General features: G+C 44.6%; 1 protein-coding gene and 1 long non-coding RNA gene across 3 annotated transcripts; one reads left to right on the forward strand and one right to left on the reverse strand.

Annotated features, from left to right (window-relative positions):
- The first annotated feature begins 4,695 nt into the window (after window positions 1–4,695).
- On the forward strand, window positions 4,696–9,491 carry LOC147959065 (uncharacterized). The gene is made up of 2 exons (XR_015611417.1): window positions 4,696–4,759; window positions 8,770–9,491. It is a non-coding gene; the product is annotated as an uncharacterized LOC147959065 (long non-coding RNA).
- LOC125522550 (uncharacterized) lies at window positions 9,187–10,388 on the reverse strand. Of its 2 annotated transcripts, XM_087536472.1 has the most exons (3): window positions 10,154–10,358; window positions 9,902–9,965; window positions 9,187–9,844 (listed from the first exon to the last, which is right to left on the reverse strand). In XM_087536472.1, exons 1-3 carry the CDS (start codon window positions 10,257–10,259, stop codon window positions 9,463–9,465), a joined length of 552 nt encoding a protein of 183 aa, XP_087392598.1. In that variant the 5' UTR covers window positions 10,260–10,358; the 3' UTR covers window positions 9,187–9,462. The 2 variants fall into 2 exon arrangements, with proteins under 2 accessions (XP_087392598.1, XP_048543554.1); XM_048687597.2 differs by having other exon boundaries at window positions 9,187–9,965; window positions 10,154–10,388.
- Between the last annotated feature and the right edge of the window lie 4,697 nt (window positions 10,389–15,085).

The raw sequence follows: 15,085 nt of genomic DNA on the forward strand, positions 1-15,085 counted from the left end.
CAACACGATCCAAGCGCGCGCCGTATCGGCAGGCCAATAGCGATCATTGTGCCATAAAAATCTGCAGAACGCTACATGTCAGCCCGTTGACCTTTTTAAAATATTGACCGGTCATGAGCCGTTGGATCCACGATAGGATAGTCGTCATCTGATGAGGTTTGCAACATGTGTCATGTTGCGCTCGAAGGTTTGCAACATGCGTCATGTTGCACTAGAAGGTTTCCAACATGAGTCATGTCACACTTGAAGATTTGCACCACGAATGCTTTGCAACATGAGCCATGTTGCGTTTGGGAGCTTTGCAACATGAGCCATGTTGTGTTTGGGAGCTTTGCAACATGGTTGACACTGTGGTCGTCGCCAATGTCGATACGTCATGTGCATCGTTGATTCGTCGCATGGAGGTTTCAACATGGCCAATGTTGCAGACTGCCATTGCGCATCGTCATCTCCCATTGCCCCCTGCGTCGTCGTCGTTGCAGCACCTCCAATGTTGCTGAAGCACAACCACCGTTGTAGAAGTATGTCGTGGTAGCATCAACACCGTTTGCAACAAACCATTGTAGAAAGGGGGCACTTGCAGCATCGAGAGCCATTCATGTCCGACTTCCCAAAATCAGTCAATTTCTTCCATAAAATCAGTCGGTGGAATTAATGACTTCCCAAAAGCCATCTCAATATGTCCGTCAAGGTTGTCAGAATCGCGATTCTGTTATACGATTCTACGACTTTACGATCTAAACTAACCCCTCTGATTCTACGATTTTGGTTCATAGAATCTACGTTTTTACGATCCTGATAGTGAAGATTCTATAATTTGCGATCCTGTCATTGAAGCTCCGATCCGATTCAGAATCGCGATTCTGACAACCTTGATGTCCGTTATGTTGCTTTTTAGTGTCCTATTTTTAAATTTACCCATTAAATTTGACAAAAACCATCTTAATATGTTCCCTCTCTAATTTCAAAATTTGTGGCACGTAGGTGGGGGAAGTACCCAAATTTGTGGCCGTCTAATTCCTCGCCATTCAGAAATCGATTTGGTCTTTGCATGTGTTTTAGCACTTAATTACCTTAAATGAGGTCTATGTGTGCAGCTTTTGGCAGCTCACCCATCCCAGCTCTCATGCTTTTACTTTTGACTTTCAAAATTAAATCTATTATTCTTTTGACGGAAAGTCCAAATTATGATTCATTTGCATATTCGTGTTCCTTGCTACTAGGGCTTTGAAACAAGACCATTCTTGAATGTGTTTTGACAAGTTTTAAAAACTTCACAAAGTTTCAACTACTGAAACTTGGTAGGAACAAATGATAAATTCATGAAATTTCAAAAGTAAACTTAAACCCTAAGCTCTACATCCGGAAAAAGTGAAACTTGGTGAACGTTGATAAAATTTTAATATTACGACCGTCAAGTTTTAAATGTTTGAAACTTAGTAAATTTTAAAAGTTGTCAAAATGTATTGAAAAGTGGTCTTGTTCAAAAGTTCTTGTCTGAACGAACACAAATACGCAAATGAAACATAATCTAGACTTTCGCTTCAAAAGATATAATAGGCTGAAATTGGGAGATAAAATAAAATGGCATAGGAGGTGGAATGGGTGACAGATGCAACTCTGCCAAAAGCATGCACATGCACGCCCCCCCCCCCCCCCCCCCCCAACAATAATCAAGGGGCATAAGATCAAACAAGTTTGTCGATCTCAAATCAGATGTGTGGGCATATGCATGTGTGCTTTCTCACCTGCGTACCCTTTGGGATTTCACATACTACTCCTATATGGAAGATCATTTCACCCATATCCAGCTAGTAGTTATTGTATGATGTGATATTAGTAACAAAACTTTTGGAGTACGTTACTACAAATTGGGGGCACTTACCCACGTTATATACTGTCTATAAAGGGCAATAGCCAGGATGGTTTGTTTCATCAGTCCTTATGTTTGTTCATGTTGTTTAATTTGGGTTGCTTGAGAGTCTAGTATGTAATATCCTCTTACACAAAGCAAGTCATATATACGGTTTTTTTCTCATTTGTGACATAAGGTTATTCTTATTTTAATATGTTCCTGATATAGTGTTGTCTGGCGTCGAACTCATCTGTTTCAACACTTGGATTGAATAGTTAGGAAAGCATAGAAAAATTGTACATAGCAATGCAGAAATGGTTTATCCAGCTAGAGAACAACAAACTAGACATTGAGTTGCGCAGGGGTTTGATCCGATCCCGTGCTACGAAAAAACCAAATATTTTGGCAGGTCCAGGCTGGGTATGGTGATATCCAGCGATTTGGGTCCGATCGCGAATGGCGTGCGACATACGATGGCGGGTGGCGTACGCGGCCGATCTGGTGCTTCGCACCGCCACGTTCCGCGACGGCGAGATCTTCCTCCGCAGCGACATCCAGCGACTCGCTCTCCTCGACTGCCGCGGGTGCTTGGTCGATGCGCGGTACGTTCATGAGGGGGAGCGGATCGATGTTGGAGGGGTCGTGTCCTTTCCATGCCACTTCGCCAAGATCCACGATCGCCTGCCGGTGATTGGGTCGTCTCACGGAGGGGCGCCAGCGTGCGGGGACGGGGCGGAGTGTCGCGTCGATCGGGGGAGCGGTGCTGCGGTGCACGGGAACAAGGTGGACGTGACCATGTGTGGCCCGCCAAGACCACCACCACGACCGGATGCGGGCCCTGGGGTGCTCGGCCGTGGCCCGGGCCGCCATGGCGCCGATCTGCGACACGTAGGCGACGCGGCCATCGACCGCCCGGATCCGCCCCGATCTAGGGTTTCGGCACCCGCCTCAGGTACAAAAGCCCCGCCGTCCCGTCCGCGTACCATTTTCTCAGATCTGGACGAATGCTTGCTTCACCTCTGGGAGCCGCCGCAGAGGGGGGGGTAGGGTTCCTCCTTATTTTTTCGTGGTGGGAGGGGAAAATTCGCGGCGACAGTAGATCCTTTGCTCATGTTGTCGCATCTCCACCTCCCGCAAAAATCCCACCAAAGAATCCTGAGATTGGGAGGCGAAGTGGAGGCGGAGAGATGAGGGGAGATGGTTTTGGTGCGGGCAGGCACGGCCGTGGGGCGGGGCGCTTCGACCGCGGTGGCGGCCGGGGGCGAGACAACAACGTGTGGAAGCGCAAGGAGGATGCGGGGCAGTCCTCAACCACCAAGGCGTCGGGCTCTGGTGACACGGGATTCGACAAGTGGGAAGCCGCGGCGGGCTCAGGCGGATCTGGACTGCCTCGACCTAACCGCTGGACGACGGCCACCGACGGCGAAGGTGGGGATAAAGCTCCACGTCGTCCTCATGGGAAGTCTCCTACCCCCACTGTGAGGCGTGATCTTCCCGTCAACGCTGGTAACCCTAACCCCATGCCTGATGCATGCCAGATCTGCAACCTTGTGGGTCACTACACTGCTAGATGCCCACAGGCTCCGTGTGAGCGTTGCAAGAGAAAGGGTCACCTGTCGATTGTCTGTACTGATTTGATTCCATGGGAGTGTATTCCTGCTATGTGTGGTTTCCAATCTAAGGGGCAGGGTTTTTGCTATTTTCCTGATTATAGCATGGAGAGGCAGCCTCCGAGAGAGAATACAAATGTTCTGATCACTATTGTAGAGGGTAATATCTCCAAGCAAGATCTGCAGGATGACATGGGGGTGTACATCGGTCAGGGCTGGAGATGCTCTGCTCATCTCTTGGTCCCCAACAAGTATGTCATGAGGTTTCCTAACGTTAGGGAGGTAGAGCGTGCCCTTTTTGTTGAATATATTACCCTGAAGAAACACAAGACTGTGGTTCGCATCACTCCATGGTCTGATGACATGGATTGTGAGAGTCTGATGGAAATTGCCTGGGTTAGAATCAGCAAGATCCCTTTAAACAAGAGATGTGAGAAGAATGTGGCATTTGTGGGTGGGCTTGTCGGTGTGACCTTGGAGATCGATATGTCTACTCTGAAAAGACCTTCATCTGTCCGGGCTAAAATTGGATGCCGCAGTGTGGATGAACTTCCTGTTTCTGCTGAGGGGTGCATGGGGGGACGTTTTTACAGATTTCTGTATGAAGTGGAAGAGGTTGTGGTTAGAAATCCTCCTGTCGAAGATGACCCTGTGGCTGTTAGGAACCAGGATAATAACAACATCACTACCCCAAAAAGAAAAAGACAAGAAGGAGGGGGGTTGAATCCTCGAAAGGAGCCCAGGCTCCTGTTGACCTTGGTAACTCCTCCTTCAGGGGGGGCAAGGCCTGTCGCCTGATTCCCTCTGAGAAAAAGCTTGACTCTGAGAAGACCAATGCAGTAAAGGACGACTCTTCTGATTCGTCGGAGAGTGATGAGGATACGACCCTGTTCATTGAGAGATTGCCAAATGAGCATTCTGCTCTGGTGTCCTATGATTTGGAAATTGAGAACAAGCAGAATTGCGAGGCTCAGGAACCCGTGCCGGAGTGCACAACTTGGGTGCGTGATATACAGGTGAATGATATGCCATGTACTGTGAAAAAAATCTTCTTACGCAGAAATAGTAACTGGTGTCTCACAGGTGTCCGAGGTGGTGGGAGAGGCTGATCCTAATATGAAGATCTCAGATGATTATCTGGTACATTTACCATCACCTGACTGCAAAGATGAGATCGTCCCAACTCCCCCTTTGGTTCCTGAAGCTAACCTGAGGTTTAGTCTTCGCTGTGCTCAGGGGGGGCAGGCGGATATGATGACAAAGGCTATGGCTGTGAAGAAGAAAACCATGGAAGGTAATACTTCAAACCCTAGAACTAATTCTTTTGCTGCTTTAGGGGATGCTGAGTTGATATGTAGAGCTAATAAAATGGGAGTTTGCATTCCTGACAATGATTTTACATGCGTTGACATTTTACGCGAGCTTGAGGAGGCTAGAGAAAACTTAATGAATAAACAAAATTCTATGAACAAAGACAATGATGTCGATAATAACATGTTAGTGATTAATGGTCTAGGAAAAAAAGCCCCTCTTAGCTTAACTTGGCTGGAGCAAGATGAGTATTTTGAGGATGAGTTCGTTTCATCCAAGCATGGCAGTAAAAAGAAAACCCACAGATCATCGGTTAAGATTTCTAGGCCTGTGACTAGAAGTCAAAAGAACCTGGTGACTGAGGATAGGAAGAATGGTGGTAACTCTGCCCCGGCTCCTGGCAGGGTTACCAGGGCCAAGAAACAAAAAAACCGTTCCAAATGAGAGGGCTCATTTGGAACTGTAGAGGGGTGGGCAAGAAAGGTATGGCCACCTGCCTCTCTGATCTAATTAGTGACCATACACTCGACTTCATAGGGTTGCAGGAGACTATGAAGAAAAACATCTCCTCTAAATGCTTGAGGAAGATTGACCCTTTTAATATATTTGAGTGGGTCTGGAACCCCTCAAATGGCAAATCTGGTGGGATTTTGGCTGGGGCCAGAAAAGGCAATCTAGACATTGTCCATAGCAACACTGGTAGATATATGATCCAACTTGACTTGAAAGATATAAATAAGAAGAGTATATAGAGTATATTAGTGGTGTATGGGCCAGCTCATGAAGATAAGAGGGAGGAGTTCCTGATTGAACTCGCTCACTTCTGCTCCTCCATGGATAAGCCTTATATTGTGGGAGGCGACTTTAATATATTGAGAAATGGGGAAGAAAAGAATAAGAAGGCCCATAACCATAAGTCCATGGATATGTTTAACTCTGTTATCAATGCTTTCGGCCTGAGAGAAATTTTTTGTAGTGGTGGCAAATACACCTGGACCAACAACCAATTCCATCCCACTTTAGAAAAGCTAGACAGAATTCTGATGTCTAGTGACTAGGAGGACTTATTTCCTCTCGTGACGGTTAGGAAGCTTGTTCGCGAGCTTTCTGATCACAATCCCTTACTCCTTTCCTCAGGCGACTCGGGTAGAGAAGCTCCTAAGCCTAGAGAGTTCAGGTTCGACCTGGCCTGGCTCAAAAATGAGAACTTCTTGCCCTTAGTTGAGAAAATCTGGTCCAAAGCTGTTAAAGCAAAAGACCCTATAGACATTCTCAATATTAAGCTCAAAAGATTTAAAACCTTCTTTAAAGGGTGGGGATCCCACAAATATGGTCACGATAAAAAAAAGGAAAGAAGAGCTTAGGCTGGAACTAGCCGCTTTGGAAGAGCTGGAAGAAGAAGGCCCTTTGCTGCCTGAGATGTATAATAGGAAGGTTGACATTAACTTTGAGCTGCACGAGATTCTAGTGAATGAGGAAATTTTCTGGCTTCAACAGTCCCATGAGCGCTGGCTGCTCAAAGGGGACCTTAACACTGATTACTTCCACAAGATAGCCAATGGGCGCAAAAGAAAAAACACCATTCACACGTTGAAGTGTGGTGACGTGGAAATCGAGGGCACTGATAACCTAATCTCACACGCCACGAGTTTTATAAGGATTTGTTCGGTCCAGCACCTGGTAACATCTTTCACATGGACCCTGGTGCGTGGGATGATTCGGAGAAACTTATGAAAGAGGACAACGAAGAGCTAACTAAGGACTTTTCTGTGGAGGAGGTGAAAGAGGCTCTGTTTGCAATGGATACCAATAGAGCACCTGGCCCGGACAATATTCCTGCAGAGTTCTACCAACATTGTTGGGATATTGTCAAAGATGATATTATGAGGATTTTTAGGCACTTCCATGATGGGACGCTTGATGTGCAGCGTCTCAACTACGGAGTGATCACTCTTCTTCCTAAAGTTTCGGGCGCTGAACGAATTCAACAGTTCCGACCTATCTGCCTCCTTAGGTGCCCGTATAAGTTGATTACTAAGACTATGGATAGGAGAGTTGAAAAGTACGCTGATAAGCTGATTAGCCTTTCGCAAAATGCTTTTGTGAAGGGTAGGAATATTATGGATGGTATCATGTCTCTTCATGAGATATTGAACTACACCCATGTCAAGAAAAGAATTGGGGTGGTGCTGAAGTTAGACTTTGAGAAGGCTTACGATAAAGTCAACTGGGAGTTTCTCTTGGAATGTCATAAGCTGAGAGGCTTCAATAAAACTTGGTGTGGATGGGTGAGACAAATCCTATACAATGGTACGGTCAGCATCAAGCTGAATGGTTCTGTAGGACCATACTTTCAAAGCGCGAAAGGGGTGCGCCAGGGAGATCCACATTCCCCCTTCTTGTTTAATTTGGATGCAGATTGCCTAAATAAAATGATCAACAAGGCTCAACAAAATGGCCTGCTAACTGGTTTAGCTGCTGATCTCATCCCAAACGGGGTGGCCATTCTGCAGTATGCAGATGACACGATCATTTGCCTGGAACATGACATGGAGAAGGCAATGAATCTTAAGATCCTGTTATACATGTTTGAACTGATGTCAGGGCTTAAAGTGAATTTTCAGAAGAGTGAGGTTCTAACTATTGGGGGAGATGCGGAGATCGATAAGGGGTATGCTGAGCTTTTCAACTGTGAGATTGGACACTTTCCAATCAAATACCTGGGGATGCCAGTGAGCTTTTCCTCTTTGAAAGACTCGGTGTGGGAATTTATTGTGGACAACTATTTGAAATATTTTGGGACTTGGATTGGGCATGCTGCCTCTATAGGGGGCAGGCTTACTCTGCTTACTTCGGTGCTGTCGCAATTGTCTCTGTACCACATGTCGATGTGGCTCATGAGTAAGACCTTTATAGATAAGCTCGATAAGCACCGAAGAAAGTTTTTCTGGCAAGGTTGCAATAAGAAGAATCGTTACTACCTGTTTAAATGGAAAAGGGTATGTAGATCGAAAGAGAAAGGGGGCCTGGGGGTTAAAGACCTCAGGAAACAAAATATCAGCCTTATGGTGAAGTGGTGGTGGAAACTTGAAACCCAGAAAGGGATGTGGCAAGATCTGGTAAAAGCGAGATATTTGTATAACAAATCTGTGGCCACAATGTCCTCGAGATATTCTGATTCGCCTTGCTGGAAGGCTCTTCTGAAGGTTAAAGACTTATACATGGTGGGGAGGCGAATTACCTTGGGGACTGATAACTTGGCCAGGGTGTGGAAAGACTCCCTGAATGGTCTCCCACCATTTGAATTATCCTTCCCACGGCTGTTTGCAATTTGCACTGATCAAGATTGCACAGTGGAAAATTTCGGTGGTGCTGTGCCCTCTTCGTTCTTTAGACGCCGCCTTGACCCTGATCTGAGAGATCAATGGGATCAAATGCGTGCGTTAATTGTAGGCTTAAACCTTTCTGCTGATAGAGACTCGGTCTATTGGGGGCTTAATAAGAATGCCAAATACTCCACTAAATCTATGTATAAATGGCTGGAGAAGTCGATTAGTGGCTGCAACCATAGAGGGATCTGGGAAGCTAAGCTTCCGCTTAAAATCCAGGTTTTCCTATGGCAAATGGCACAAGATGCAGTTCTCACCAGATCGGTGATGAAGAGGAAAAAATGGCCAGGAAACCCTGTGTGTTCCTTCTGTGGCCAACTGGAAACGAGTTCGCATTTGTTTTTCTCCTGCCATGTGGCTCGTGTGGCCTGGAGATCTATAGGTGTGGTCCTGGGGACTGACACATGTCCTAACAATGTTTGGCAATATTATGTGTGGTGTAATATGTTCTTGCCTAAAAGAGATAAGTTCTTCACTGTTGGCCTGGCGCCTGTGACTTGGGCCATCTGGCTGGCCTGTAATAGAGCTACCTTTGAGAAGAAATTGATTAAATCTCCGTTTGAGATTGTGTTTTCGGCATGTTCCTTTCTTTTGTATTGGGTAGGGCTTCAGAAGCAGGGGGGCGCGGAGGAACTACGTCAAGGTGCAGAGATGATCCGCTCGAGTACGTCCAGGCTGATGGCGTTGTGTGAGAAGGCCAGAAGTGCAAAAGATGATGATGGAGAAGTGCTGGCTTGGTGATTAGCCTGGAGGCGATTCTCCTCGGCTTGCATGCTGTTTGTTTCTCTTAGCGTTCTGAGTCTCTTTTGGTCTCGTGCTTAGATGGTGGTCAGGGATTTGTATAACTGTATGGTGCTGTCAGGTTTTCGCCCCATAGTGCTCGTCGCGATGGCGGGCGAGCACGGTGGGTTTCCTGGCAGTGCTTTGAACTCGCTACCTCCTTTCCCTCCTCTCTAACTTCCTGGAACTGATATATTTCCGTTTAATGCAAATGGAAAGGGGTACGCCCGGTTCAAAAAAAGAAAAAAAAACAAACTAGACATTTATTCCTTTATGGAACTCCTTACAACATGTGCCACAATATTTAGAATCTATTTGACATATCGTGCATAAACATGAGACTACAAAATGCTCTTATAGGTACCTTGCTCGTATATGCGAGCATAAGGAGCAAATTTTATTCAAGCACATCAAGCATGTTTTTGTGGGACTGAACATGTTTTATTTAAAACACATATATATGTCTAGTTGTTTCTTGGTGACATCCACCATTTTGACCCCTTTCACCATATCCACCTCAAGGATAGCCACCACCACCACCGGAGCCTCCACCGTAACCTCCACCCCCGCCAGACCCGCCACCAGAGCCATACCCTCCACCAGAGCCACTGCCATACCCACCATTGTTGCCACCACCGTAGCCAGGATTGCCGTACCCACCACCACGTCCTGGGTCACTGCCACCATTACCATATCCACCGTTGTTGCCGCCACCATAGCCAGGACTGCCATAACCACCGCCATATCCAGGATTTCCAGACCCTCCACCATACCCACCACCATTGTTTCCAGACCCTCCACCATTGTTTCCGTATCCTCCACCATGCTGGTACCCACCACCGTTGTTTCCGTATCCTCCACCATGCTGGTAACCACCACCGTTGTTTCCATATCCTCCGCCATTGTTTCCATATCCTCCGTTGTTCCCATATCCTCCGCCATTGTTTCCGTATCCTCCATTGTTTCCATATCCTCCCCCATTGTTTCCATACCCAGGTTTCATATTCTTCTCCTCGGATTCTGCATGCATACAAGAAAATATCATTTATCAATCAAGTGGAGGTGCCGCTCAGTGTCCGTACATATTTGGATGAACAGTAATTATATTAGGTTAAATGATTTTTCGTTGTTGCGGGTAGGTAAATGTTATTTGTGTGTGTGTGTGTGGAGAGAGAGAGAGAGAGAGAGAGAGAGAGAGAGAGAGAGACCTTTAGGTTTAGTTTCGGTGAGCTCTCTAGCATCTGCTCCATCCTGGCAGAGAAGCAGGAAAGACGCTAGTACGACACCAAACAGAAGTATACACTTGACAGCCATTGTGGGTGATCAGATTGATCAAGCTAGCTAGCAAGCTTAGGATGAGTTGGTAATGGTATAAGCTTCCAGTTAGGCCCTATTTATAGGAGGCAATGCACCTTTTGCCTGTAATAGTTGAGATAATGGTAGGAGCTAAAGTTTCAGTAACTAGATGCCATATACGGTTGGGCGTTCGCACATCTCGTTGTCGAACTTGATTAGCTAGCCCATGGAGCCGGGCATTGACATTCATCCCTGGGTTTACGTGTGATCGACAATACAGAACAACTTGCTGATTAAGGCAGCTAAAAAAGTAGAGATCGTCGTGGCGCATCCGTGCATGTATGGATAATTGCCGGATTTCAATGATTGATGTAGTAGTATATCATATCCAATTTAATTGATTGGCTTTGCAAATATTGTAGAGTGCTTGCGTAATTCATGAAAATGAAGTACTCCCTCTTATCCAAATTAATTGATATTCTTTTAATACAATTGTGTACCAAAGTTGTACTAAAGTAGCGTCAATTGATATGGATCGAAGGGAGTATAAAAAATTCTTAGCATTGAGCGATTAGCCTTTGGATTGGTTCTCCTTCTCCTTAGACTGTACTGTATTTCTTTTGTGTCAAGCTACGATATGCGTTCTCGATGTGTAAGAGCCGACCGTATGGCATGCCCACCAGTAGCTACACTGAGGCCGCGAATTGAGTGCACCTTGGTTTGTCAGGTTCAGTTTCTAGACTTGGCATGGGTGTTCATATTTTTCTTGATTTATTTCAAAATTCATTGGTTTTATTTTTTAGTGGTAAACAGCACGCTCATCAATAATGAGGCCCATATTGCTACTTCGTCATGCTTGCTTGGTCTCTCGAATAAGCTCATAGAGATAGGGTATGCATGTGAGGAAATGCATGGATGAATCCGGATGCATATGAACTCACTTTGAAAAACACATTTTGAAGTGCCAAAAAATTCCGGAAAAAAGTGTATGTGGACGTCTCCATATTCTATGTGTGCATAGAAAGTTTCATGGAAAACAACCTTTTTTGTGACCCGTGCAAAAAAGACAAAACATTGTTTCATGAAATACTATTTAGAAGCACTAAAGATTGTCTTTTTTGCAATGACAAAATAAAAAGACTATTTTCTCACAAAACTTTGTGCCATGAACATATTTTTGCAAACATGTATGCACGGAATTTTGTTTAAATTTTTTGACATTTCAAAACGCATTTAGAATACTTTTCTGAAAAGCGGGTTCATTGCCGACTCCATGCGTTCATATGAGTGAGTTATGTAAGTGTTTGTGAGCGCCTGCAACTATATTGTGCTCCACAAAAAAAATTATATGATGAGGCCAGAAATCACATTGATGCAACATTAAGAGTAAATAAAATCTCTTTTTATCAGAAGTATTTCGAGAATGTTTATGCATGTATAGAAAAATAAATTATCAACGGTGTATATTTGGTGCTGGATGTGCCGGTACTTTTGAATTACAAGAAGTGCACTCTATGTCCATACATACGCGATGTAGGCTGTCGGCACGAATAATATGTGCAGGGCATCAAGAACAAATAATAGGTTCCTTTTCTATCGTGGTCCGAGCAAGTAGCTGCATGTGACCATTTGCCGCTAAATTAATACGGTGATGGAGCTTGCTAGGATTGACTCAGCACTCCGTGGACACGTCGAAAGGATGAAGTGCCCTAGCTGGTACGTGATACATAAAATGGTCGGCAAAGTGGGACATGGAAGCATTTAATATCAGATCAATTTGCAAAAATAGTTGCACTCTGTTGCACAGATCTCAGTATGCGGCGAGGCGATTTGTGGCCACGCAAATGCGGGGGCACGACCCATCTCTCATGCTATTTTTTTTTTACTTTTAAATTTGAATCAGTTATATTCAGAAGTCTAGTTTATATTTCGTTTGCATGTTCAGGTTCCTTGTTATGAGGGCTTTGAAATAAAACCACTTTTGAATATATTTTAACAAGTTTTTTTTTAAACTTTACTAAGTTTCACTTGCTAAAACTTGGTAGGAAGAAATGATAAATTCACTAAGTCGAGAAGGTAAAACTTAAAATTGTGCAGGGAACTGCAGGGAATTAAACGAGTTTGCGGATCGCGAGAAAATTGTATGGCTAAGTGCGGCCAGGCAGGTGCATGTCCCCACACCTGCATGTCCCTGCAAATTTTCGCGTACAAGTAGTGATGTATACACCGCTACAACATGGTCCATCTCTAGCAACATATCTTTGGCCGACGAATCTGATGAACCGCCTGAGTTACACCTATCTCAGGCAGCTTAACCAGGAAAACAACAAAAGATGGATCATAACGGACAAATTGTGTCTCTGATGTGTACTCTCTTAGTCTATATTTATATTATGACTCACGCATATTTTCGCTGTTCAACTTTGATCATTAAATTGACCAACGAAACGTGGATTACATGTCATATAAAATAAACTTCTCTTTTTTTTATTGGAAAACAACTTCCAATGGCATAATTTGTATGGCATATAATTCATATGTTATCGGTGAAGTTATGATCAAAGTCTAATCACAATTAATGATACCGCGATTTAAATAGGGATAGAGGGAGTGGAGGAGGATGTTTGGAACCTGGGTGTATGTGCACCCCCAAAAAAATAGTAATTGCGAAAAAGGTCGAAAAATCTTGATTTTCTTTGGCAACAAACATGACCATGTGTTTCACTACTGTAAAAAAGTTTCGCTACTAAATGACTTTGATGGTATTGTGGTAAAAAAACAAAGTCAGCATCATATTGAGGTTATTGTTCACACTTTTATGTCCTCAAAATTATGCCTTTTTTGCCGAAAGATCGATGGGAGTTTTCCATGGGTGAATTTTTTTATTCGTGTACAACAAAATATTGAGTTTGCTGTAAAAAATCAGGAGTTTTTGTCTTTTCCATAGTTTCCTATTTTTTGGCATATGAGATGCATGCATATGGGCAGGTTCATCCATGTATTTTCCTAAATGGGTGACATATAATGGCACATGTTGTGACTCATATCCACCAAAATAGGGGCTCCATATATTGTCGCATCTCAGTTGAGAGCTCGTAACGTTGGGTCCAGATGCACCACAATTATGCATATCGTCTAACTCGGTTTGCATTTTTGAACCACACGAGACTTTTGTCGATCTCTAGCAATGTTGACATATGTATTCCCTCTTCTCATCCTTAATGGAAATTCAGGAGACATGTTGAAGCCACCATTGAACCCTCTGCCTCTACCAGATATCCGCCTCGCAAAAGTTGAGCAGAGCCCGCGTGGCTGTGAATGTGGTGTGGCCTCCGTATTCAACTTGTTGCAGCAAAACCTTACGTTGCTTCGATGGGCAGGGCATATCTAGGAGGGCACTGTGGATCATCATGCATTGTTGCGGCAGCATGGGTTGGCGCTGAGGGGAACAGTCATAGTCACTGTTTGAGCGGTGGCCTCTAGTCCAGGTGAGGACGCCTTCATATTTTGAATTGGGTTTCGGTGACAATGGTGGGGTGGCAATGCCCGGTCGGGTGCTCTGAGGCGATGGGCACTAGTACATGTAGGTGTTGCTATGGCGGCGGCTTGATGGTGGCAGGGTAGGACAATGGTCTGCCCTGGCCATGTCCCAATTGTTGATTGGGTCGAGGTTGTGATATAGTATGCCGAGGACGCAACGACGACCCTCTCACTCCATCTAGTCTTTTGCTACTTTAGCAATAAGAATCGACAATCACACGGTAGTAAAGGATGTGAGATACTTGATGTCATCAAGCTTGATAGCCTGCAAGTGCACATAGTTTAGTTGTAGTCTTTTCGAAGTAAGAGTATCAATCTCACTGGGAGCACGGGAATTAGACTTTGTCTCTTGTAGAAGTTTAAATTATAGTGCCTACAAGTTCGTTGAGATCCAAAAGCAGAGCGAAACAGAAGGTTTTAAATATTGGGTGAATGATACAAACAAGGAAATAAAGAACATGGTTAACATAAAAGAGCGCGAGAATTAAGTAATGGTGGTTGCAATTGATAGAACTAAAGCATTCCCGGGGAGCCCGGATTCCCCACTAGTATATTTCTACCATGACCAGTGCCTAAGTATAATTCTAAGTCAGATTCCTAAGACACTTTATATGTTTCTACAAGTGGGCAAAGCCAAATACATATACAAGCATACAATGCAGCAGCCCCGTATCCCATGCGCCACTACCATTCATCCTCAGTACTCTAGTCACGGAATGGTAATTAAGCGTTTCCCCGTGGCTAAGGCGGTCTCTGTTTATCTTCTATTGCAATGATCCGAGAAGGAGGAAGATAAGTACTATCACCACCGACCTCCTCTTTCCTCTTTCCACCTTGACACAAATAGTAAAAACATTTCGTCCAAAGAAGACATATGTTGGATGGTCGACTTCACCAAACATCAAGAAAATCATTAACATAAACATATAAAGAGCATCTTAAATCATATTATCATACAATCATAAACATACTAGGGTTCCTCCATATCCTCGAGTACTAGGTAAACTAATTGCACATCGAGGGTGCAGACATCGTGGTATGAATCATGATGAACACGGGGGTAGTGTCAAGGTAATACAAAAGTGAATCTACACCGGCTAATGTATTACAAGGAGATGGTGATGGGGTGGTGATGATGAAGACGGATGTTGATAATGCCCTCTTGATGTGGTGATGCGGCAGTGGAATCCTGTGGTCGATTCCCCCTCCAGAATCCTTTCGGAGGCTACGATTCTTTGTTCTGGATGTGTTTCTGGTGGCTAGCGGTGTCCTCTCGATCCTTGTTCCATCTGCACGGGGGTAAA

Source organism: Triticum urartu, chromosome 7A, assembly GCF_056163025.1.
Source record: "Triticum urartu cultivar PI428250 chromosome 7A, HENAU_Tu73, whole genome shotgun sequence".
NCBI classification, from domain to species: domain Eukaryota; kingdom Viridiplantae; phylum Streptophyta; class Magnoliopsida; order Poales; family Poaceae; genus Triticum; species Triticum urartu.